Source organism: Lepidochelys olivacea, assembly GCF_965140295.1.
Source record: "Lepidochelys olivacea isolate rLepOli2 genome assembly, chromosome: 2".
NCBI lineage: Eukaryota > Metazoa > Chordata > Testudines > Cheloniidae > Lepidochelys > Lepidochelys olivacea.
The window spans coordinates 197,963,299-197,990,502 of NC_140412.1; the positions used below are offsets into that span (position 1 = coordinate 197,963,299).

General features: G+C 41.4%; 1 protein-coding gene across 1 annotated transcript in view; it reads right to left on the reverse strand.

Moving 5' to 3' along the window:
* CMC1 (C-X9-C motif containing 1) overlaps positions 1 to 27,204 on the reverse strand; it is a 70,224-nt gene that overhangs the window by 36,957 nt on the left and 6,063 nt on the right. The window contains exon 2 of the mRNA XM_084619488.1: positions 12,366 to 12,458. Within this exon, the coding sequence (XP_084475614.1) occupies positions 12,366 to 12,458 (93 nt within the window). The remainder of the gene's footprint in view (positions 1 to 12,365; positions 12,459 to 27,204) is intronic.

The following is a 27,204-nucleotide window of genomic DNA, read 5'->3' on the forward strand; positions in this document are numbered from 1 at the left end:
AGTAGGAAGATCAAGATGGAGAAGCAAGACCTCTGAATCATCAATACAGAAGTAGTTGCTGAGGCTGTGAGAGTAGTTGAGTTAAAATGACTGCCCAGGAATAATGTGTAAAGTGAAAGGAATATTTCCCCAGTTCTCATTCTCCCTTCACTGTTTAGAAATTGTTAACTCCATCTCTGATATTTATGCCTTCTACCAACTCAACCATTGGAGAAAGGTATGAAAACCAAACAACTATTCTCTTCCTCTCTTTTTTACAGTATGCATCAGTTCTGCAAGTGTCCAGGCACTTTTAATCAGTCTCAGACCTGGAAGAACAACTTCCCTCCTGAAACTGGATCTCCAAGTTAACACCTCAACACATTGCTTGTATATCACAAAAGCTGAGAAGAAAATGCATTCGTAAGCAATTTACTGTTTAACCCTAAGTCAGCTGGGTCAGAGTTCCTGCCCAGGCCATTAATGCAAATACATTAGAGCAATGTCTCAGGCGATGAAGTGAGCTGTAGCTCACGAAAGATTATGCTCAAATAAATTGGTTAGTCTCTAAGGTGCCACAAGTACTCCTTTTCTTTTTGCAAATACAGACTAACACGGCTGTTACTCTGAAACCTTCTAGTTAAAGGGTATTTGTTAACTATTTACAGTGCCAAAATTACAGTATGTATGTTGTGTAGGGAGAAAATTATGTAAGATTCTGATTCTTAAGTATAAACCAAGATCAGCTTCTTAAGAAAGCCAAAATGAAAGATTTAATAAACTGAATGTAAATAATCTGACATCAAATGTGCCATCTATGGGCATTAAACTATCAATACAGATAATTAGGTATAGATAATTAAAATACGATAGAAGGTAAAAGAATCAAAATGAAGACAGTCCTGGTAGGAATATGGCAACCTTGCTGAAATTGATATTCATTAGGGTACTCTTTGCATGAATAGGGAGCATTTGGACTCTGTGGTCTTTATCAGAGCCCCAGCTGGTAATGGCTGAAGGTTAATGCCTTACCCCATTCTGTTCAATTTTCTGTCCTAATTAGTCCTCCAAATCTATAGCTGTGAACACCAAGTGTCTGTGCTCAAAAGAAACTAATTAATGCTAGCAAATTAGATCAAGTCCAAAGATCCAACAGCCAAACTCTTAAATGCTCCTTGTTAATAGGAAGTGTAGCTGTCAATAACTGCTGTTGGTGGCTATAATGAGGCCTCTTTCTTTCATTGAAAGTGATTTCATTTCTCTTTGTCCTGGTAAAAGCTGTTCCATTCCCCCACCTTTCTCTCCCCCCAACCCCTTCCAAAAAACAACCTAAGTTGCAGTGGTGAAGCTAGCAGTCTGACCCATTTCCTATAACAAGCTGGGCTGAAATGACATGAGAAATCATAGGAAAAGTTCCCTCCCTAAATTATGTTTTATTCAAGTCTTCATGGAAGTCCTATCATTTAGTTAGAATATCAACATTTTCATTAATGAACAATATGCTTTCATATTTCCTTGAAAATTTCTTAATTAGTTTAACAGAGCTAGGCCTAAAAGCATCAGAAGGAAATCAACAGATCTAGGTCCAATTTCTTCAAATTGTAATTTACATATAGCTGTTCTGTTTGCCTAGCTTGTTGGAACAAAACTCAATAACGATAATCCCTCTAGAGGTTGTGTTAATTCACAAAGTTAAATAGGATGAGAGTAAATGCTCACTGGAAGTATATGGGGCTGAATCAGTATTTCTAACATAGAAACTATTCTGCATAAAGTGATAGTATAGAGATTCATCTTCCTATTCTCAACAACAATGTTCGGAGAAAAAAGCTAATTTATAACGGCTCAAAATAAGACTACACATTACCAACATAATCTAAATGTATCTAAATGTTATACACATAAAACTCCAACACCATATGTACAATACCATTCAGAGTAGCTACATATATAAACAGAATGGCCACATTAAACATTATTATAATACAGGCATTTTAATATTCTGGATAATAAACAGAGTAGCAGAGGATAAAGATTTCTCCCTCTCTCTACCTGCAGCTTTGCTGCTGGATTGAAATGAAGTTCTCATATTATATTGATTTTCCTTTCCTATAAAAATCAGACTGCAAATAATAAGGCAGCATACTTTTTTTTACCTTCACATGGAAGGCTATACCAATCATATAATCATGATTTGTTGAATTTATCCAACCAGACTTGGCATCCAAATCTCAATTATATATCTTCCAACCAGTCAAAACACAAATGAGCAACTTCAGATTTAAAAAAAAACCAAAAACGCGAGAGAGCCCGCGTGCCCAAGGGAGTTCTATCTGCATAATCAAAGAGTGGCAAAGTCAGCTGGCTCAGTTTTCATTAAATAATTATCTAGATATTTTTATTTTTTTAATAAGCCTCAATGTCTGATGTTGCTATGCAAATTACTCAGTTTACTGAATAATCTAAATCCTGAGTAGTTCCAGAATTTCTATTTTAATGATTATACAACACTTCAATTTTAGTAATGCATTTTCACCACTACACAAGGCAGGTGAGCAAATTCCATTTATGATAATGGATGGTGTATTCCTTAACTTTAAAAATGTCATTATATAGCTTTAATTTTCCCAAGAGAAACAGGATCAATAAAATTGTAAACATGCTAGCTACTGGGCAAATCTTGATCATAAAACTCTTGGTGCTGTCAGTCATGGACCAACCAACCAATGTCAGCTGTGCTTCAGTACTCTGAGGGCAGGAACCAACAGGTTAATTTGTCCCAACACCTGGAGAGTGTTTGCATTGATTAATGGAACTTGGTCCTCTTTATTACAAAAGAGAATGAGCAATGCCAGTGAATAGCATCAAGCTGAGATCTACTAAGTATTTCACACATTTTCTTATCTACATTTCTTGTAAGAGAACAGAATAAGCCCGTTATTTATATGGTAGGAAGTGCTACTTAAGGTGTCCTTGGGCATTTAAATAGGCAGCACCACAGTGTTGTCCAAGCTTAGTGCTCTCCTTTTGTGGGTCTTGGATATGTCAGGTGCAAGGGTCATGGTCTGGAGCAGGTGGCCCCTAAAGGGACAGAAATTATCCCAGTGACAGGACTGTTGAGTAAGTGTATATAACTAAAACTATGGTTGACACTGGCCATGCTCTACTGTCGGGAAGCCTGCAGTAGCGTTGCATCCCATCATCTTCACTAAGTATCAATATGGGCCCTGGGCAGAAGAGGGCTAATGGGGAAATTGGGGGAGGGGAATTAGGAAATGCCTTTTGCCAGCAACACTTTCCTAACTCTTCTTTGATAGCGCTGCCAAGTGTTTTTAAGAGTTTATTCAGCCATATGCATCTACAATTGCTCTAATTATACACTTTTTACTGACCACAGAAATCATTTTTAGATTTTTCACATAGCAGTTTGTCTCAAGAAAGTCTTAAGAACACAATGGGTGGAAACATATCCTCACATCTTCCTGTGTTACTACTCCTTTTCTCCCCTTCTCCAGAAAAATAAACTCTAACCTCTCACAAAAATGAATGTAAAGTCCAGTTCACAAAGCCAAGCCTACATGGCAGGGAGAGAAAATTCTAATTGCAGTAGTCCAAGTCAGACATGCAGTAGGGTTTCCCAGCAACATTCTGAAGTGGAAACTAATCGCATGTCCAATCTTCAAAATTTGCCAATACAAGTAGGACCCAACATCATCCAAACTGTGTGCATATATTCATGAGTGGACCTTCCTAATGGAAGAAACACCTTGTCAGAGATGAAATCAGGTTTGGATGGATGAGTCTGTTGCTAGCTGGATCTGCCTCCAAAAAGTTTATTTCTAGCTCAGTTTCCTAACTGAACACTGTGATTATTACCTATGTATCATAATTACACAGTCACCTACACGCAATCTCTAATAGCTTGTTGAACTCAGGTTTAAAGGGGATTGCAACAAAAAAAATGGTTCTACTTCTTACCTGTGGCATAGTACACGACAGTAACACTGAATAAAAGTTTGACTGTTGCGACTGGGGGTGAGAAAAAAGTCCACATTTTGTTTTATACAACATACAAAGGATATGAATTATGGCCTATATTTTCAAAAGGGACTAATGACTTTGGATGCTGACAGTTTTGGGGTTCCCAATTTCCAGCAACAAAGGCCTGATTTTAAGTGTTGGGCATCCACCTTCTGAAAATCAGGCTCCTTTAAGTTTTCTCGAGATGCACACCAAAATCACAAAATGTAGGCATATATAATACATACCCTGCACCTATAACTATTCAAATACTTTGGTCTTTAGAACTCTCTATGTCCATCCCTGCCACCAAGTTAAAGAATTTCAAACTCCAAGATCCTAAGGACTTAATTCTGCTCTCTGTTGCACTGGTGTAAATATAACAGTGCAGAATCTAGTCCTAGCTGTGCCATAAGTGATCTTGAGAAAATGGTATATAGCACTTCACAGACTGCAGCCACTAAAATTTATAAAGTTTAACACCATTACTGATGGGTGTTCCCTGTTCTGACAAAAAGCAGGCTTCAAAGTCCCAGGAACTATTGGGATTGGCAGCTGAAGTTGTCAGAACTCCTGTCAATTTCAGTTGCTACAAGCAAATATAACTTTTCCAATATCACTTACAGACTTTGGGTGCTAATGGGTTCCTGAAATCTGTAGTGATTAAACTTTGAAAAACATTTTAAACATTTTAAGTTGTAGAATTAGCTTTTAAAGTTTGTTTTGAATTTCATTTTAAGTTTTTAAGAAAAATGTGTTTTGCTTAAGAAAACCATTTTTCATAAAAGCAATAGCTGCAGTCATATTAGATAAAGAGTCTTCTGAAATCACTGATTTCTGTATGATACCCAGAATGCACTGAGGCAGAGGTGGGCAGGTCTTATATAATTTCACACCATGTCACATGCTATTGCTTGCAATGTCAGTGAAATAAAATATCACACAAAAATAGTTTCCCTAGTGGTACTTGTATGAAGAGGGATGTGTTTTCAAAATCAGATACAATACTTGTGAGATAATGTTCCATTATCAATATATTTCTATTCAATGTGATGACAAACCCATAGATTTAACTACTTTATCTGATGGATGTTGGTGACTAGAGTGTACCATTAGTGACAGGTTTCAAGAATGGACCTATGTATATTTCAGACAGTCAGAACATCTTAGCTGCAAAATAGTTTTTCCAACAGTATTACTTATTAATTCATACAGCACCTTTCACTAGAAACATTCTTTTCAGTTATATATAGGGATCACTTTAACCCACCACTGAAATGTATCCAGCTTTGGAGAGAGACGGAGCAGTCAAAATAGTGTTAGCAATGCCAAGCTCTTCAAGAGAAAGCTAGAAGAGTCTCATCTAATTGAAATGCCAGTAATTTAGATATGCAGTGTAGTTGTAGCGCTGTCAGTCCCAAGATATTAGAGAGACAAGGTAGGTGAGGCAGTATCTTTTATTGGACCAACTTCCGTTGGTGAGAGAGACATTTAGATAGGCAAATGTAGTTAACCAAATTGAAACATGGCCAGGTGAGATGCCACTATTTTTACAATAAGCTGTTAAACTAGCAGATGCAATCAGGACCTTGTTTTTTCCTCTCACTCAAAAATGGCAACTCCAACAAGATTATGCCTGACTGATGCCCCGTCATGGGGTTGTTTAACTGTGATTCAGATCAAGATATATTAGCTGTGACACTCTGAGTAAGTTTCCCAGACATGAAGAACAGCTCTGTGTAAGCTTGAAAGCTTCTCTCTCTCATCAACAGAAGCTGGTCCAATAAAAGATACTACCTCACCCACCTTGTCTCTCTAAAACATACATGAGGACTTTTGCGTGCTTAATGATTCTATTTGGACAGAAATTGTGCTTATGCTTTCTTTTTTATTACAAGGAGTACTGTTTACTCTGATTAGCACCTCTCCTTACACACTAACAAGACATGCTTCTGTCCAAGAATTAATTTCACAATGGTATTAAAAACAACTAAACTTAGCCCCCCATAGAAAATATTAATTTCAAATAGATAATTTGTTTTGCTTAATGATGAGTATGAAAATACACCTCTTCTAACATTTTGTTTTATGACTTATGAAGGCAAGAAAGTAAAGAAGGAGCTGCTGTATGTACTACAGGGGCTCTGAATAAATTCTGGCAGATTCGGAACCTACCCATTACATGATCCCATTTCCCTTTGGCACATACTCTCAGTTCCTCTCTTGTTCGCAGAACTTGGGTTCTTCCTGCACTTCTTAGCGCATCCCTCCCACTTTCCCTGTAATTCCAAAACACATACAGAGTAGCTCCTCAAGTTAGGGGTTTGGCCAAACTGACAGAGGTGAGAGACCTGTGCCAGTTCCTTCCCTCAACTGTTTTGTTCACAACTGCCATGCTCCATTAAAGGAATCTCTTTACTTTGAAAGGGACATCACTTCAGAAAGTATTGTCCTGTTATTTTGATCAACTGGACTCCAGAGAAGCTATTATTCCAAGAGTGGCCACATATCCTCTGCCATGATCCTCCATGTCCTAAAGCAATGCTGTATTTCTGCTGGTGTGTCCATATATTTGTAGCACTAGTGCAGGTTCCCAGAGTTCATTCTCAGTATATAGGATATGCAAGAAAGAGTGGCTGTGCATGCTTTGGGTTTTTTAAGATCTCCATTACCCTAGTCATTTCTTATATTCTAATGTTTACTTCTCTCCCCTTAATCAGACCAAGCTATCCACCAGCATAGTTGGATAAGTTGTGTGTAACCTTTGTCTAACTCATGGGTCCCCAGGGCTCCTTGCAGAATGCATTCTTCTTTGGATCTCCTCCTAGTCAATTCCTTCTTGTTATAGAACTTGATGACAGACAGTGAGCTCTCTATTCAGATCCATTTTCTCTCTCTCTCTCTCTCACTCATGCCAGATGTACTGTGTATCAGAGCTATGCTCAGGCTCTGTGGGGGGGCTCCCGGGTCTCACTGTCTGTCATTTATCCCCTCTTTTCCCCCTGAGTTTGCAGCCTTTGCGGAATCTCTCTGCGGGCTACCGCCCACAAGCCAGGGTTTGGCTCCTGTTCTTCTCTTCCCTTTGCAAGGGGAGAAGATCTGGCTGGAACAAGGACCAGCCTCTCAGGCAGCCCCTAGAGAATCAGTTTTAAGGGCTCAGCCTCGCATAGTCGATTGCCCCTCCATGGGGTTTACCTTCTACCCCTCTTCTTGGAGCCACATATTGCCATCGGTCAGGGCAACTTCGGCAGTAGTGCGTCTCACGGTTGTCTCCTCCTCAACTGGGCTCCCTCTGTTGCCAGCACTCCTGACGGAGCAACCTTCTTCCTGTTCACTGCCCCTTCTGGTGGTAAGTTTCACTGTTTTAAGCTCCTTCCCCTCCAGGCTGAGCAAGCTTTGCAGGTGTGCCTCATTAGCATGGAACAGGCCCAGAGGAGCTTGATAGCCTCCTTCATACCAGGGTGAGGACGTGTCCCTTCACAGGTTCCCATAAACAGGGTGGATAAAAATAAATGATTTTTTTTTTATTTAAAATCAGATTTTTTGATAAACTGCTTTTTGACAAAAAAGCTATTTAGTTTTATTTAAGATACGTTATAACTCAAAGATATCTCATCATGGAATAGGGATTATAAATTCTAATTCTATAGTATGACACAATATATTCATGTCATGTTTAAGAAAAGATTTGTAAATGAGTTCCAATAGTTCATGGATTAGGGACCCAATCTTATGGGGTTCCAGGGGCTTCTGTATAGATTATTTAGGTTCATCTTTCTATCTATGCAATGGGACTCAGTGCTCAGTCTAGAAGAGATCAGATCACCATCAGAGATGCTTAGTTTTGCAGTTCTCAAACTGTGGATTTGTGTCTCCAGAGATAACATGCTTGCTAACAGCAAAAATGTTTTTAAATAAATAAATATAGAGAGGTGAGAAATAACAGACCTCAACCCTATTGTCCCTCTGCAAATTTGTGTACAGAGTCAATCCCTTACCTCTCTCTAAAAGAACAAAGTTTCAAAAGTTCAATGAATAGAAGATGGTTGGGGGTGGAATATATCTGGACAAGGAGAAGTCTGGACATAAATTGAGAAGGGAGGGACAGGCAGTAGAAACAAAAGTGAAATTGTTTGAGCAGCATATTCCAGAAGCCTTGAGGTCTTTCTGAGTGTAGCCTTCATTGATTTTGAGATTTACCATACCATTCTCTCAGTAGAAGGGAAAACCTATAATGGCAGCAGGCCGTAAAAGAGACCCAGTTTGGGAATAAGAACCATTCCAGAAATATATGTCTGTTGATGATGTTTTAAAGAAAGCCATACCAGTGAACTGGTGGAAGTCACTTAAGCACTTGGATTCAGAGACTTTTAGCAGCAGTAGCTTCTTCTGCTGGTATAGAAAGAATATTTTCTTCCTTTAGACGAATTCATTCTGAACTGAGAAATCGTTTGGGACCTGAAAAAGCAGGAAAGCTTGTTTTTCTTTTCCAGATTATGAACAAACAGGAAAATGAAGGTGAAGATGACTGAGTTAGCTGCAGAACCCAATATTCTAAATTTCTCATGTTGACCTGGCTGACAGTCTATTTAATTTAAAAAAAAAATTTAATTTAACTATTTTAGCTACAATTTTAACAGAAACAAACCTATTTTAAAAACTTGAATGTTTAACTACATTCAAAAATTCATATGCTTGTTTTGTTAAAATATTATATGTTTGCTGTTGAAGAAAAAAATCCAGAATACATAACATTGTGGTGACCTAGAATCCTATTTTCGACGTCTCCGACTCAAGGAATATTTCCAACACACCTCTGAAAAACATACCAATCCACAGAGACCTTCCTACCAACACTACAAAAAGAAGGATTCCGGGTGGACTCCTCCTGAAGGTCGACACAACAGACTGGACTTCTACATAGAATGCTTCCGCCGACGTGCACGGGCTGAAATTGTGGAAAAGCAGTATCACTTGCCCCACAACCTCAGCCGTGCAGAACACAATGCCACCCACAGCCTCAGAAACAACTCTGATATCCTAATCAAAAAAGCTGACAGAGGAGGTGCTGTTGTCATCATGAATAGGTCGGAATATGAACAAGAGGCTGCGAGGCAGCTCTCCAACACCACTTTCTACAAGCCATTACCCTCTGATCTCACTGAGAGTTACCAAAAGAAACTACAGCATTTGCTCAAGAAACTCCCTGAAAAAGCACAAGAACAAATCCACACAGACACACCCCTGGAACCCCGACCTGGTGTATTCTATCTGCTACTCAAGATCCATAAACCTGGAAATCCTGGACGCCCCATCATTTCAGGCATTGGCACCCGACAGCAGGATTGTCTGGCTACGTAGACTCCCTCCTCAGGCCGCTCCCAGCTACCTTCGAGACACCACTTACTTCCTGAGGAAACTACAATGCATCGGTGATCTTCCTGAAAACACCATCCTGGCCACTATGGATGTAGAAGCCCTCTACACCAACATTCCACACAAAGATAGACTACAAGCCATCAGGAACAGTATCCCTGATAATGTCACGGCAAACCTGGTGGCTGGACTTTGTCCTCACCCATAACTATTTCAAATTTGGGGACAATGTATACCTTCAAATCAGCGGCACTGCTATGGTACCCGCATGGCCCCACAGTATGCCAACATTTTTATGGCTGACTTAGAACAACGCTTCCTCAGCTCTCGTCCCCTAATGCCCCTACTCTACTTGCGCTATATTGATGACATCTTCCTCATCTGGACCCATGGAAAAGAAGCCCTTGAGGAATTCCACCATGATTTCCAACCATTTCCATCCCACCACCAACCTCAGCCTGGACCAGTCCACACAAGAGATCCACTTTCTGGACACTATGGTACTAATAAGCGATGGTCACATAAACAGCACCCTATACCGGAAACCTACTAACCGCTATACTTACCTACATGCCTCCAGCTTTCACCCAGATCACACCACACAATCCATTGTCTACAGCCAAGCTCTATAATATAACCGCATTTGCTCCAACTCCTCAGATGGAGACAAACACCTACAAGATCTCTATCAAGCATTCTTACAACTACAATACCCACCTGCTGAAGTGAAGAACAGATTGACAGAGCCAGAAGAGTACCCAGAAGTCACCTACTACAGGACAGGCCCAACAAAGAAAACAACAGAACGCCACTAGCCATCATCTTCAGCCCTCAACTAAAACCTCTCCAACGCATCATCAAGGATCTACAACCTATCCTGAAGGACGACCCATCACTCTCACAGATCTTGGCAGACAGGCCAGTCCTTGCTTACAGACAGGCCCCCAACCTGAAACAAATACTCACCAGCAACCACACACCACACAACAGAACCTCTAACCCAGGAACCTATCCTTGCAACAAAGCCTGTTGCCAACTGTGTCCACATATCTATTCAGGGGACACCATCATAGGACCTAATCACATCAGCCACACCATCAGAGGCTCGTTCACCTGCACATCCACCAATGTGATATATGCCATCATGTGCCAGCAATGCCCCTCTACCATGTACATTGGTCAAACTGGACAGTCTCTACGTAAAAGAATAAATGGACACAAATCAGATGTTAAGAATTATAACATTCATAAACCAGTCGGAGAACACTTCAAACTCTCTGGTCACTCGATTACAGACCTAAAAGTTGCAATTCTTCAAAAAAAAAAAAAAACTTCAAAAACAGACTCCAACGAGAGACTGCTGAATTGGAATTAATTTGCAAACTGGATACAATTAACTTAGGCTTGAATGGAGACTGGGAGTGGATGGGTCATTACACAAAGTAAAACTATTTCCCCATGTTTATTCCCCCCCACTGTTCCTCAGACATTCTTGTCAACTGCTGGAAATGGCCCACCTTGATCATCACTACAAAAGGTTCCCTCCCCGCTCTCCTGCTTGTATTAGCTCATCTTAAGTGATCACTCTCCTTATAGTGTGTCTGGTAACACCCATTGTTTCATGTTCTCTGTGTATATAAATCTCCCCACTGTATTTTCCACTGAATGCATCCGATGAAGTGAGCTGTAGCTCATGAAAGCTTATGCTCAAATAAATTGGTTAGTCTCTAAGGTGCCACAAGTACTCCTTTTCTTTTTGCAAATACAGACTAACACGGCTGGTACTCTGAAACAACAATTTAAATGTCTGTCTGGTGATGTTATCCTCCTAATACAGCATGGCAAGAAAATCCTCCAAATATTAACGATTAACCTGTTGAACTGGAGATAGTTCCCCTCCCAATGACTTCGTAATTTATCGTTGGTAAATGAAATAACCATTCATTTTCTGATATAGCTGTAAAACTAATCTGAAAAGTTTTCAAAATAAATCACTTTAAAAATGTGTAGTGTGTACCTTCTAAAAATGAAACCTACATCTATCTCTGAGTTGTGAAGAGTATGTACTGAAGGTTATAACAACCAATAAGAATGCACTTTTATGTAGAAATCCATGATTAAATTGAGTCTTCCTAACTAGTGATTTAAATCAAATCCACCCAGCCCATAAAGTAAGTCTTTTCTCACTGAAGATCTGCTTGCTCTTGTGACTTTCTCTACTTAGCTGGAGGTAAACTAGGCTATCATTCAGACACTTCACAAAAGCATTCCAAGCTCAGGCTTCCTGATTCTTTACTACTACTTATACTCCTCGTCTACCATTGGGATATATCCCGATTAAATTTGGACAGACTTGTTGACTGTGTCCCACTCTATATCCTTACAATTCCTGGAAGAGAAAATTAATCAACTCCAAAATATTTAGCAAAAGAAATAATTAGAAAAATTTGCTTTATAACTATTAGCCAATGTTACCACCCAAAAACATTTGTCATAGAAAAATAAATCCAACTGTTAGCATGAGAAAATCTCTCTCATGTCTGCCAAAACTTAATTTTTCCAAGGCACATGGAAAGTAGAGAACATCTGCAAGAAACATTCTTTTAAACAGAGATATGTAATATTACAGTCAGGAAGCCCCCTTGTAAACTGATTACATGTGGGAATTCCACTTTCACTAAAGGAACACTGAAGAGATTGTTTTGGGGAAGTTATTGCTGCTGTTTTCCTCTTCCATCACACCCTCCAGACAAAGACTTTGAAAGATTTCCCTAAGCCTAACTTAGCTTCTATCCAAGTGCCTTGTTACAACATTACATTGGTAAAGCGTTTACATTGTAAATCAACTAAAGCCAGTCTGACATTTTGTAAGCTACAATACTGGCCTCTAAGCAAATGGATGAGAAGCAAATCATACATAATAATTCACTGACTATTTGACTGAGGTGAAGGATTAAATTCAGGTCTTCCGATAAATATTTCGGTCTTACCTTGCACTTTATCTGAACATAGTTCTCTGGCCTTCTCTCTCATCATTTTTGGAATTAACACATCTTTTTCTACATGTCTCAGCTCAGGTTCCTCTGCAAGAGAGCAAAAACATTGCTATGTTTCAAGGAAAGCCATATTTCAACTTGCGGAAACAACGTAACACTGTTTATAGATGACACACTAAATCTGGCACAAACAATCAAAAGAATAGTGAGGTAGGAGAAGAACATGAAGATATTAAAATCAAGAGGCAAGCACATGTGATTATCACAAAAGATGCACAGTTATATCAGATACAAATATAAATATTATCTGACTTTTTGTTTTGGTATCATTCACTGTGCATAAGGAACCAGAAACAACTGCTGGTAAGGCTGGCGTCTGTTTCTTATTAGCTAGCTTGTCAATATGGTCTGGATATAAACTGCACAGTAGTTGAAAAAAAAATAGTAAATTGAAACAGAACATTATTTTCTACTTCTACTTCCACATTTCATCATTATGCATATTTTGTATTTTTCACTCAGGTTCACTGAGAGTGGAGAAATGTAACACACACTCAAGTACAACTTTAAACTGTGTTTTAGTTTACTATGTTTACTCTTCTAATGATGTTAGTTTTCTAAACAGACTGCTTAACCTAAAATCTCCTTTTCTGGATTAATTTAAATCAATAGGAATAAATATGAATGACCAGAACTCAATGTTTAAAATACTGTCCCAGTTCTTATTTTGATCTCTTTGATGATGGAATTCAGATCTCCCAGTAAAAATAGCATTTCGGACCATTATTAATTCAACACACATCATTTAGTAATACTATACTCCTTTTCATCCCCAAATTGAAAAAAAGACATTAGGATTCATCTAACAAGCAGAGATAAAGTCACTCAAAGATTGAAGAATGTAAGTGAAAGAGATTTGTCAAGAAAAGCCTACTGTCCACCATGGTTCTACAGACCATCCTAGTCTGTTTCCTTCAATGCACACTTCTCAATCTGCATAGATTATTTTTCAGAACACCAGAACCGTAAAACTCACATTACACTGTTATACTTCCCAGATCTGCTCATACGCCAAGTGAGTATCTGATTTAGACTATATACACCATATATATATTCGTTCATAAGCCAAATTTTTTTAGTAAAAAAGGGACACATCAGAGAAGGGGGTCGGCTTATGAAAGGGTATAGAGTGGGAGAGGCAGGACACAGACTCTCTGCCCAACAGAGAGGGCAAGGAGAGGCAGCACTGCCAGCAGAGCCAGAAGGGAAGAGGTGGGGCCAGAGTCTCTCTGCTTCTGGCCACGCTGCTCTCTCCCGAGTCTCCGAAGTAGCTGCAGGTCCGGGGCTGGCAGGCTGCGGCTGCACCGCCCAGCCACAGCCCACCAGAGCACGCTGCTGGAGCAACTCAGCTAGGCCAGAGACATCCTCCCCTGGCCCGCCTCACAAAAAATTTCCCCCACCAGTTACTGTCCCGGCCCATCAGGGTAAGCAGCTGGTGGGCCAGGACAGTTTGTTTACTTAGGTTTACCTCCGTGCCTGAGGACGCTCAAGGTAAACAAACCATCTCTGCCCGCCAGCAGCTTATCCTGATGGCCCGAGAGCCAAAGTTTGCTGAAGTGAAAGAATGAGGTATTCAAGAATAGGCATCCTTGATCAAACATTACATTATATAGCTTTTCAAATATCAACTAATTTACTTCTCAGGGCTTGGCTAAACTTGCGAGTTACAGCACAATAAAGGAGTCCCGGGCACACTAGCTCACTACCCATCCACACTGGCAAGGCACGTAGAGCGCTCTGACACTGCGGCCACAGCACTCCTGGTACTCCACCTCGGTGAGTGGAATAACGTTTGCTGCGCCCCCGCTGGAGCGCCATGGCACCAGTGTGGACGCCCTAGTCCTATAGTGCACTCTGATCCGCCTCCAGAGGTGTCCCACAATGACTGTGCTAGCCACTCTGGTCATCACTTTGAACTCTACTGCCCTGTCCTCAGGTGACCAACCATCAGACCCGCCCTTTCTCTGGGGATTTTGAAAAATCCCTTCCTGTTTGCTCAGCCAGGCGCAGAGTGCTCTCAGCGAATCTTACCAGGTGACCATGCCTCCACGTGCCAGGCGAGCCCCACTATGGAGCAACAGAGAGTTGCTGGATCTCATCAGTGTTTGGGGGGAGGAAGCTGTCCAGTCCCAGTTGCGCTCCAGCCATAGAAATTACGATCCCTTTGGGCAGATATCAAGGGACATGATGGAAAGGAGCCATGACCGGGACTCACTGTAGTGCAGGATTAAAGTGAAGGAGCTGCAGAATGCCTACCGCAAAGCCCACGAAGCAAACCGCCACTCTGGTGCTGCCCCCACGACCTGCCGTTTCTACAAAGAGCTGGGCACAATACTTGGAGGCGACCCCACGTCCACTCCGGGGATCATCACGGACACTTCGGAGCCCAGTGCAACAAGGCAGGAGGAGGAGGAGGAGGAAGAGCAGCAGCAAAGCGGGAGCGAGTATGCTGAGGTGGAGGAAGACACCCCGGAATTCTTAGATGCGTGCATCCAGGAGCTGTTCTCAAGCCAGGAGGAAGGTAGCCAGTTGCGGCGGCCGGTACTTGGGGAAGGACAAACACCAGAGGACGTTCCCAGTAAGTGGCTTTTATTTTGGGAAGCAAGATATTCAGTGCGGGCTCCTAGGGTGAGGAGGGTTAGGGCTGCATGCATGCCTAGATGCGGAATAGGGCGATAATGTGCTCTCTCACATCGCAGTAATCAGCCTCAGTGATCTCTTCACAGGTCTCATCCAGAACTTGTGCAATGTGCTTGTCAGGGTTTCTCGCGAGAGCCACTGTGGTCCTTGTCACAGTCAGGCTAACTTGTCCGCGCCACTGTGCCCAGGGGCAGGGGGACCATTGCTGCACACAGGCAAACTGCATACGGGCCAGGGCGGAAGCCGCATTGCAGTAGAAGACCTCCCTTGCTTCCTAGGTCACCCTCTGCAGCAAGATATCTTCCAGGACAAACTTCCGTGGAAAATGTGGGGAGAGTGTTCAGTATAGGGGTCCACTGCAGCTGTTGGCTCTCCCCAAGGCACAGAAACCCAGAGGAGAGTACAGCCATAAACAATCAGTCACGCTTGACCCTGTGCTTACTCACCATTTTGGGGCTCCCGTGGGTTACATGCGCTCGCTTTGGGATGGGCAAATTATGCTATTGTGTAGACTGTGCTTGCCCTTAAGTACGGGGAATCATTGCTCTGTCTGGTATGAATAATGCTGCCTCTGTTAAGGGTTGCATTTTGCCTTTACAGATGCAACCTTGAGATCTCAGCCATCCGTGTTATCACTGGCTGAAAGACTCCAAAGAATCTGAAAGAGGCCATGTAGAAGCAAGGAAGACATGTTGCATGAAGTAATGCAGCATTCAAGTAATGAAAATCAAAAAGTGCAGGAATGGCAGGAGAGTGAAAGGAGGGTCCGCCAGCAGAATGCGGATCATCGGCACCAAAGCATGGAGTGGCTGCTAAGAAACATGGAGCACCAAGCGGACTCGATACAGGCACTTGTAGCAATGCATGCGGAGCACTACCGCGCCGTGCCGCCCCCCCCGCAGCCCTTGTCCCAAAACTCTTTCCCTTGTGCCCCCATGTAACCTCCAACCCACTTTCCCCAACATCCGGGTTCTTACCGCCACCAGATGCCTCCAACCCCTGTAGCTTCACCACCCCGCCCTAAAAACTGTGACCCTTACCCCACCGCACTCAACCCCCATCACCATGCGGTATAGCCATCCTGAACTGCAGCACACATTGCACAGCACTCCAGATAGGACATACGCAAATCTGTGATTGTACCGTTCCCCAACCCCTTGCCCTTTCTGTTTCCCAAGCAGTTGTGTCTCTTTTCAATAAATGGCTTTTTTGGCTTTAAAAACATTCTTTATTATTGCATAAAAGTAAAAGATATGGGAACTACAGGCCAGTCAGCCTCACCTCAGTCCCTGGAAAAATCATGGAGCAGGTCCTCAAAGAATCAATCCTGAAGCACTTACATGAGAGGAAAGTGATCAGGAACAGCCAGCATGGATTCACCAAGGGAAGGTCATGCCTGACTAATCTAATCGCCTTTTACGATGAGATTACTGGTTCTGTGGATGAAGGGAAAGCAGTGGATGTATTGTTTCTTGACTTTAGCAAAGCTTTTGACACGGTCTCCCATAGTATTCTTGTCAGCAAGTTAAGGAAGTATGGGCTGGATGAATGCACTATAAGGTGGGTAGAAAGCTGGCTAGATTGTCGGGCTCAACGGGTAGTGATCAATGGCTCCATGTCTAGTTGGCAGCCGGTATCAAGTGGAGTGCCCCAAGGGTCGGTCCTGGGGCCGGTTTTATTCAATATCTTCATAAATGATCTGGAGGATGGTGTGGATTGCACTCTCAGCAAATTTGCGGATGATACTAAACTGGGAGGAGTGGTAGATACGCTGGAGGGGAGGGATAGGATACAGAAGGACCTAGACCAATTGGAAGATTGGGCCAAAAGGAATCTGATGAGGTTCAATAAGGATAAGTGCAGGGTCCTGCACTTAGGACGGAAGAACCCAATGCACAGCTACAGACTAGGGACCGAATGGCTAGGCAGCAGTTCTGCGGAAAAGGACCTAGGGGTGACAGTGGACGAGAAGCTGGATATGAGTCAGCAGTGTGCCCTTGTTGCCAAGAAGGCCAATGGCATTTTGGGATGTATAAGTAGGGGCATAGCGAGCAGATCGAGGGACGTGATCGTTCCCCTCTATTCGACATTGGTGAGGCCTCATCTGGAGTACTGTGTCCAGTTTTGGGCCCCACACTTCAAGAAGGATGTGGATAAATTGGAGAGAGTCCAGCGAAGGGCAACAAAAATGATTAGGGGACTGGAACACATGAGTTATGAGGAGAGGCTGAGGGAACTGGGATTGTTTAGCCTGCAGAAGAGAAGAATGAGGGGGGATTTGATAGCTGCTTTCAACTACCTGAAAGGGGGTTCCAAAGAGGATGGCTCTAGACTGTTCTCAATGGTAGCAGATGACAGAACGAGGAGTAATGGTCTCAAGTTGCAGTGGGGGAGGTTTAGATTGGATATTAGGAAAAACTTTTTCACTAAGAGGGTGGTGAAACACTGGAATGCGTTACCTAGGGAGGTGGTAGAATCTCCTTCCTTAGAGGTTTTTAAGGTCAGGCTTGACAAAGCCCTGGCTGGGATGATTTAACTGGGAATTGGTCCTGCTTTGAGCAGGGGGTTGGACTAGATGACCTTCTGGGGTCCCTTCCAACCCTGATATTCTATGATTCTATGATACCTTAGCCCAGGAAAAAAACAGGCACTGCAAGTCAGCGTAGCAAACAGATTCCTGCTAACATTGGAACCACTGCACTTCACTCCCGTGCAGGGCACCAGACATTACCAGTGGCTTTCAGCCTCGAATTGCTCCCTTAAGGCATCCCTAATCCTTGCAGCCCCTCTAATAGCCTTGCTCTCTGGCTGTTCAAATTCAGCCTCCAGGTGTTGAACCTCCGAGTTCCATGCCTGAGTGAATCTTTCACCCTTCCCTTCACAAATGTTATGGAGGGTACAACACGCAGATATAATCGCGGGGATGCTGTCATCGGCCAGGTCCAGCTTTCCATACAGAGCGCGCCAGCGGCTCTTTAAAGGGCCAAAAGCACACTCCACAGTCATTCTGCACTGGCTCAGCCTGTTGTTGAACTGCTCCTTGCTGCTGTCAAGGCTCCCTGTTTAGGGTTTCCATGAGCCATGGCATGGTAAGCGGGGTCTCCAAGGATCTCAGTGGGCATTTTGACTTCCCCTATGGTCATCTTCTGGTCTGGGAAAAAAGTTCCGGCTTGCAGCTTCCTGAACAGGCCAGTGTTCCCAAAGATGCGGGTGTCATTCACCTTTCTGGACCAGCCTGTGTTAATGTCAATGAAACGCCCACGGTGATCCACAAGCACCTGGAGAACCATCAAGAAATACCCCTTCCGATTAACATACTCAGAGGCTAGGTGGGCCAGTGCCAGATTTGGAATATGAGTGCAATCTATCCCCCCTCCGCAGTTAGGGAAACCCATTTGTGCAAAGCCAGCCACTATGTCATGCACATTACCCAGAGTCACGGTTCTGCTGAGCAGGATGCGATTAATGGCCCTGCAAACTTGCATCAACACGATTCCAACGGTTGACTTCCCCACTCCAAACTGGTTAGCAACCGATCGGTAGGTGTCTGGAGTTGCCAGCTTCCAGATTGCAATAGTCACCCACTTCTCCTCCGTTAGGGGAGCTCTCAATCTCGTGTCCTTGCGCCACAGGGTGGGGGCGAGCTCCTCACACAGTCCCATGAAAGTGGTTTTTCTCATCCAAAAGTTCTGCAGCCATGGCACATCATCCCAGACTTGCATAACAACGTGATCCCACCATGCTGTGCTTGTTTCCTGAGGCCAAACGCACTGTTCCATGGTGGTGCGCATGTCCGTGAACGCCACAAGCAATCTTGTGTCATATGCATTACTCAAGTCGATATCATCGTCTGAGCCCCCACTGTCACTTTGGATCATAAGGAGTAACTCGACTGCCAAAGTGACGTGCTGGGGAGACTCGTCAGCATACTCCTCAGCAGTTCGGGCTCCATTCCCACAGACTGAAAGGGAAGACAGAGCGCTTCAAAAAACGTTGAAAGATGGCACCAAATGTGGATGGAAGCAAAGGGAATGCTGGGATGCAAACTGATGCATCACGGGGCGTTGGGACAGGACCCAGAATGCCCCGTACTCCCCGCCCCCTTTCCACAAGACACCATGCCAGAATGGGAAGACGTGCTCTGTGGGATAGCTGCCCATAATGCACTACTCCCAATGCCGCTCCAAGAACCACATATGTGGCCACGCCAGTGCGCTTGCAGCTGTCAGTGTGGACAGACTGCAGCGCTTTCCCTACTGTGCTCTACGAAGACGGGTTTAACCCACAGCGCTCTACATCTGCAAGTGTAGCCATACCCTCAGATAAAATCCTTGGTTACTTTGTAGATTAAAGTGCAACAGAGAGACCAACATTTGTCAAAAGCTCCCCTCTCATTCCTATCTCACCATCTCTTGAAGTTTGCTAACACCATGAGGTTACAGAGTACTGAATCTGTGATATTACTGTGGGAATCTGGCAATAAAACAGAGGATTATAATATAGCAATATACAGAATCAAAAGATAAAGACAGTTATCCTTTTGCTCACAAAGCACTCTTACCTTGGAGTTCTAGGGCAGGCATTAAAACAAACCCCAAAACAACCTTCTACAAAGGTGAAGAGAGGAGTGAAAAACCCTTATCATTTAGATTCGAGTCTATGTTCTAGTTTTCATGACAAAGATCACCATTACAGCTAATATTTTAGTTAAATCAATATTCTCAATTTTAACTTTGTTTCGTATACCAGCATTATTATTCTTTATAGAGCCCATTTATAATGTTACTCGGTACAAAAGTGATATTCACATACCATGAGAAATCATACTGGTCTTGTCTATATGAGAAGTTATTCTGGAATAGCTATTGCTGATCTTTGGAAGTGGACTAAGCTAATTCAATGTAAGGCACTCTTATTCTGTAATAGGAGCATCCACTCATGGAATTAATTGTAAATTAACTATTCATTATTAATTCATGTCATATTATTCCAATTAACTTTCATGTGTAGACAAGGCTCAACCAATCAAAATCTATCAATGTAACATTTGGCTGCTGGATAAAATGTACATGAATCAGCATAGCTCTTTTCAGCATCTTTTGCAAAAAATATGACCAAGTCAGTTAGTGCTGAGAATGGTACTAACTCTGATTTGATAACAACTTGTAAATAGCTATATAAATGCAAAGCAATGGTGAATCAAGGCCCAGTGTCTCAAATCTGAGTAAAATATGTAACTTGAAGCATTATGGGAAACCTTCTATAGACTTCAATAGCTCCAAGATTTCACGCTAGGAGAACAAGTATTCCCTACCGGCTTTCTAAGTCTTTTCTCTCTCTCCCTGTCCCGCCCTTTAAAAAAAAACCAAACTCCTTTTTTTCTATCGGCCATAGGAAAGCTAAATGGTCTAATTAGCATTCCACAAATGAAATTCAACACAGCAGCAAACATGGAGGAGATAATGACCACTCAGGGCCACTTATGTTACCTGGCTTTGCTTCATGTAATATTTTGAACTGCCAGCAATCAAATTAATTGTTAAATTTTCTTGTTACATACTACATTCAAACTCTATAACTTTAATACAGTGACCACAGTTATGTAGTGTATGCTGCAAATGAATGAAAAGAGGAAAAGGAAAATCCTAAAATCGTTACCACATGAGTTCAAAGAATCAATAAAAATCTATAGATTCAACCTTTAAATAGCACTACAGTAAAACACACACACACAGGCTTGAGTTATTAAGCCAAAGACATAGGACAAACCAATAAACATAGCTGCTTTATATTAAATGACTACGAAATGTACCAACTAATGATGGATATGTTAGTGTTATTCGCCCTCCTCTTTAGGACATGATCCCTATATAACAGTCCTTCATTCTGTTAGGGTTTGGCTCGTCTCGATTACATAACTTATTCTCTTGGTGTCATCAATTTCAAAGTCAACCTGATGTTAAACTGCAGTTTCCATATTTTTAAGTTCCATGGACATATTGCACAAAGAAAGTTAAATCACTTGTCTGTGCTCTCTCCAACAAAAGCCTAATCTACACACAATTTGAGCACCCATTTAAGTAAATCTGTAGACCAGGCAGGCCCCCACACTACATCTACACTACAGCTGGGATCGATGTTTTAAGATCAATCCACAGGCGTTCGACTTAGCGGGTCGAGTGAAGATCCGCCAAATCGACAGCAGATAGCTCTCCAGTCGACCCCTGTACTCTACCCCCGAGAAGAGTAAGGTAAGTCGACGGGAGAGTTTCTCCTGTCAACGCCCTGTAGTAACTCGACCTAAGGTACATCAACTCCAGCTATGTTATTCACGTAGCTGGAGTTGCGTAGCATAGGTCAACTTATCGCGGTAGTATAGACATAGCCCTAGATCTGGAGGATCTTAATCCAAAATTAGAGAGTGTCTGCACCAAGGGGTTGCACTCATTTACCTAAACCAATTTAGTTTTGGTGCTCAAATTGAGTGTATACCAAGGATGGCCTAAGTTAGAGTATAAAGGTAGAAAAGGTGGCAGTTTAAAGTATCTGAGACAACACACCTAATTAATATTTTGTAACAGGGTTTAAGAGAAAAGATTGTCATAACAATTACACTTGAAAAACTGTTTTTACTCAAAATCATAATTCATTCATGTTACTCCAATCTTATTCACATTATGCCGTAATAGTTGGCTCTTTGTTCTATTAGAAAATGAAATAGTTTTCTTTGAACGGCAATGAAAGTTGTGACAACAGTGATCAACAAGTCCTTCTCAATAAATTGACAGAGTCAAAATTTTGCACATCTCCCCAGCTGTATCCCTTGTCACTCTGTATTGGAATTTTAAGGTTACCCAACTGCAATAAATGGACAGGGCTATATCTGCAAAAGGACCTATATGCCTAAAGTGGTAATTAGGCACCTAAATCCAACACTGAGATCCTCAAAACTCCACTCATCTGCCACCTAACCATGGAGGTGCCTAAAGTCCTGAGGTGTCAAAATTTCCACTGTTAAAAGTCCCCTAGGTGCCTGTGTTTCCGACAGTGGGCATGCACACCGCTGCCTCTCTCATTCCTAAGCCCCAGCAGGGTCTTCAAACCAGGCATTCAATAACTTTACAAATGTCATACAGCGAGTCAGTGGCAGAGCTAGACATACAACACAGACCTCTGTCTCCAGTTCTACCCCATTATATAGTACACCCTCCAACACAGTAAACCTACTGGGGCAGATCCTGAGCTGGTATAAGGTGTCCTAAATCAACTATGATAATTTACACCAGTTGAGGATCTGCCCCAATGTGTGATGCAGTATGCACTTCTAGAGAGGTTAGTGACCAAAAGACAATACTTACCACTTCAGTATCAAGTAAGATAGCAGTTAAGAACAATAAAAATCAGTTGAACAATGCTTAGAAAAAATATTCACTTGATATATAATGTAAATAGCTTTTCCACTTCAAGTCTGACAAATACAATAAAAAGAAAGACCAAGATCACAATCTACCACACAGAATAGCCCGCAGTAACTACAGTGAGCTTTACCATCAAAAAAGTTATGTTCTCTGAGATCACTTCATTTCCACTCCTTTCACCTCTTCCCCCACACTGTAGCTACTCTCTAAGCCTTGTTTACTCAGAAGACAATTAACATCCAGCCAATGAAAGTCAGTAACAACTGCTGCCATGTATGAAATGCAGGACTTCATAAGGGGATACCTGAAGGTAGAGTCACAACCCATGCTGTCAAGTCCCCATTCTTTTTGCCATTTGCCAACAGTATTACACCTTCCCAAAGAAAACTCACTAATCTGCAAGTTCACTGTTCAGCGAGTCAGACATCACATTTTATTCTAAGAAGTTCATTACAGAACAGTCCGTTCGTAACTATGTTATGACAACATATTTTTGTTTTGCGTTACAGGTTTCCTTTGCAAAGGGACATGGGAAATCCCACAATAGCGTAAATGAAACAAACTGCAGCAAGCTAACCATATGTACTCAGAAATTAAGAAAACTAATACCAGAGCTTCAAAAACAGGGTGAGTGGCACCGCTGGCTCCTTCACCTGAGGAAAACTGTGGCAGGAGCTATTGGCTTCTTTCAACAGAGTAACCAAGTACTACTACGTTTCAGAGTAACAGCCGTGTTAGTCTGTATTTGCAAAAAGAAAAGGAGTACTTGTGGCACCTTAGAGACTAACCAATTTATTTGAGCATAAGCTTTCGTGAGCTACAGTTAGTTGGTTAGTCTCTAAGGTGCCACAAGTACTCCTTTTCTTTTTGCAAGTACTACTACTTCACCTAGAGAGATGGTAAGAGAAAGAGAGAGGAGAGAGCAAGGGCATAAAAGTAGAGAGGTAAACAAAAGAATGGAGATAAAAAAAAAGTGAATGTGTAGAGAGAAGAAAGGAGACATAAAAACTGTCGCCTAGCCTGGAAGAGAATACAATATAAGGAATTAAAGGAAGGGATCCAAGGGGGAGAAAGCAGACGTATTGCTGAATCAGGGACTAACTTTATTCAGCAAAAAGAAAAGGATTACTAGTAGCACCTTAGAGACTAACCAATTTATTGACCATAAGCTTTCATGAGCTACAGCTCACTTCATCGAAAGCTTATGCTCAAATAAATTGGTTAGTCTCTAAGGTGCCACTAGTACTCCTTTTCTTTTTGCGAATATAGACTAACACGGCTGCTACTCTGAAACCTTTATTCAGCAAAACACCTAAGCAGGCACATAACTTTCTTCACAAAAGAAAAGCTGTCGGTTTTGTCAAATCTCATTGCTTGAAACAGTTCTCTTGTCATATGCACAAGACAACATTTGTAATAATCTTCTGTGGTTGATTAAAAGCTTCAGCTGCAAAAACTATTTATTGCCTTGGATGGCAAAGAGCCATAGCCATTTGGTTTAACGGTTTTCATTATTTTTATGGGGGGGAGGGGGGGAAATCCAGGAAATAGATACAACAACAAAAACCAGAGTATCAGGACTAAATTCTAGAAAAGAATAGAAACCACAAAGAATTCACAAAACACGGAGTACTGGTAACATCCCCCGTCCTTCCTCCTCACAGAAGCCAGGAAGCTATGTAGGAAAGAATACTGTAGAGGGGACCTTTGCAATAGTCAGGAGGCTCTTGAGAGGGGAAGAAGAGACCAAAAAAAAGTTTATTTTTGCTTCTAGCAGCTAATATAGAGGGGACTGTCACATTTATTAGACAACTACTACTAACCAAAGGCTGTTATGACAGTGAAGACCCTACAAGAACAGCATCCTGATAAACAACAGTACCCTCCTCCATTTCATGGCTGCTGGGGGTTGCATCGGAGCAACTCACCACGGTGTGGTTCGTGGACCTTGCTGGTGGCCTCCGAACCTACCGCTGCCTTTCTTAGCAACCTCCAGCTGGCAGGGTTTTGGGGGTGGAAGAGAACGTGTGTTATTGAAAATACACCCTATTAATTGTTGTCTTCTTCCTGCTTAGTTAAAACTGGCTTCATAAGCTGCTGTTTAAGTAACCTCACATCTTTCTTTCCTTTGCTCCTATAAAGGACAAATGAGAGGAAAATATTGATCCGTTTATGCAAGTATTTATACGGTCTTAATTATTAGAGTATCAAAGAGTAAAAGTGTGGGTGGGGGGGAAGAAGGAAGAGAGGGGGAAATTTTAACAATACTGATTTCTCTCTCTCACTCACAGTAAAACTTGGAGTTCACAGCATCAGCCAAAAATGGCTGACAAAGACAAACAGAATGGAGAAAACAAAGTCAATTAATCTCTAGGAGGAAACAAGAGGACCAGAGAGGTGTTTTGAATATTTTAGATGACTTTGTATCATGGTAAGAGGAATGAGGAAAGAGAAGGCCAGTGTTATCAACGGTCATAATTTTATCATGAGTCATAATATTTGAGGCTTTTCTTAAAGCCCCAGTTCCTGGACCCATTTGATGACGTGCAAATTTCAGCTCTCTCATTTTTTAAAAATAAATAAGTTTCTAATATTTGGGGTTGCAGAGAAAAGCTTGATAACATGAACCCTAAAATGTTCAAAAAGCAATAAGGATAATAAAGAAACCCACCATTATTTGTTTTAAAAATCTGTTTTTATGTCAATTTCATTATTTTTTGGGACCTGGGTCAGGATTGCTGAATGCCTGGGCTTGGCAATACTGTAACACAAAGGTAAGTGACACTGTTTCCACACCTTTCCATTCCCTGCTTCCTATCAGCTGGCATCCAAGATGTATATCTGCCAGTAGTTAGTTTTCCGGAGGACAAGCTGCATTTCATCCAATTCTTGCAGCCATCCAAGGATCAAAGCAAGCTAAACAGGTTAATTAAAAAGTGACAGACTTTAAAAACACCTGCATTAAAAGAAATAAGATTCATTTTCCTGATTACTTGTAGATTATAAACAAAAATGGAAAAATTCCCCACAAAAAGATGCATCACATTTTAAACTCTAGATTATAAAGCTGGGAGGAAGGGCTTGCCTTCCTCTTCCTCCCACTCCATTTCCCTTAATTGACACGAGTGTGTGTGCACGCGAGAGAGATATTTTATATATAAGAATACATAGTATATACAGCATTTAAAATTATTATGAAATACAGTAATTACTTTAAGTTAAAATTGTTCCATTTTTAGCTGAGTTACACAAGCTTTTTAGATAAATTTTTGCTTTTGCATAATTTGAAAACTGACTCAGTCAAAATAATTCCTGAATCATAAGACTCAATATTAAATTTGAGCTTTGTTTGTTGTTTTTTTAACCACTGTTACTATGTTCTAGTTATAAATCTTTTAATACATGGTTTATAGATAAAAGTGATAGTACAATGTTAAATACAGACATACTAGTGGGTACTTCCTTCCTATTCTATTTTTATTAGAACACAATCTGCATTAACAACATATTTAAATTTGGGGGGGAGGGGATTTTAAAGCTATCAAAGAACTCAGATTTCTTTTAATATTCTCATTACAATGTTTTTGAATGTACAAGGATGAGTATGTCCTTGCTATCCCTCCAGGGAAATAATGCGTTCCTCCAAAATTCTCATCTCCTGCTTACTATTTTATGCCTATAGTCTTAAAATTACCAATGTGTGTGTCAGATTTTCTGCTGGAAAATTTACCATATTTAATTGTTTTAAAACTCTGTGGAGAGGGGAACTGCACGATGGTGTTATGAATGTATAATTTTCATATGATTATGTGTGTGTATATATACACACACACACACACGAATATTAGTTATGGTTTTAAAACATGTAAATTGTTGCATTAAAAAATCTCTGCTACTGATAGTAATTAGTATTGTGAAAAATGGGGTACAGTAGATTTTTTAAATGAATAATGTTGAACAGATTACACAGATTCTTAAAGATACGGAATATGAAGATGACATTTCTAATGTTAGGATTTTTTCACCCCTACAACAGATAATCATTAAAAATCATTTAAGTTTGAACATTAGTTGAATATACAGTTGACACACCGAGGCCACAATCCTACAGCCTGTACCTACAGAGAGGCACACTGAAGTCAGAAGGGATCCACATGGGTGCAAAGGTCCTCCCATGTGCTATCGGTTGCAAGGCTGGGGCCTTTGACTCCAATTCTGCAGTGAACTCTACCCACAGTCCCACTGAAAGTGGTGGGGCTCCATTGAGTCCCGAGGTCTACCTGTGAAGAGCTCATTGCAGAACTGGGATCTTAGGATCTGATTCTGCAGACATTTACTAAGTGAGCAACTTTAGGCACATGAGTAATCCTATGGAGTTCATAGGGCTCACTTGTGTATAAATGTTTGCAGGATTTGGCTCCTAAGTAGCTTGCTCTTTACTCATGAAATTTTGTTTTTATATTTTTTAGGTAATAAAATCATCAAAACGAAAAGTAAATTTGACATGAAAACCCTGAAATCCTAATTAAACAACCATTTTAAACAGTCTGCAGTTGCTCTTTACAGCTGTATATTTAGGTTTTTCTTAAAACCGATGGTAGTATATATCTTTGTATTTAAAAAGTTACAGATTTTGAGATTTCTCTATCCTATATTCACATCAATTCAAATTAAGATAGAGTACAAGGATGACAACACCAGGGAAAATTTCTGAA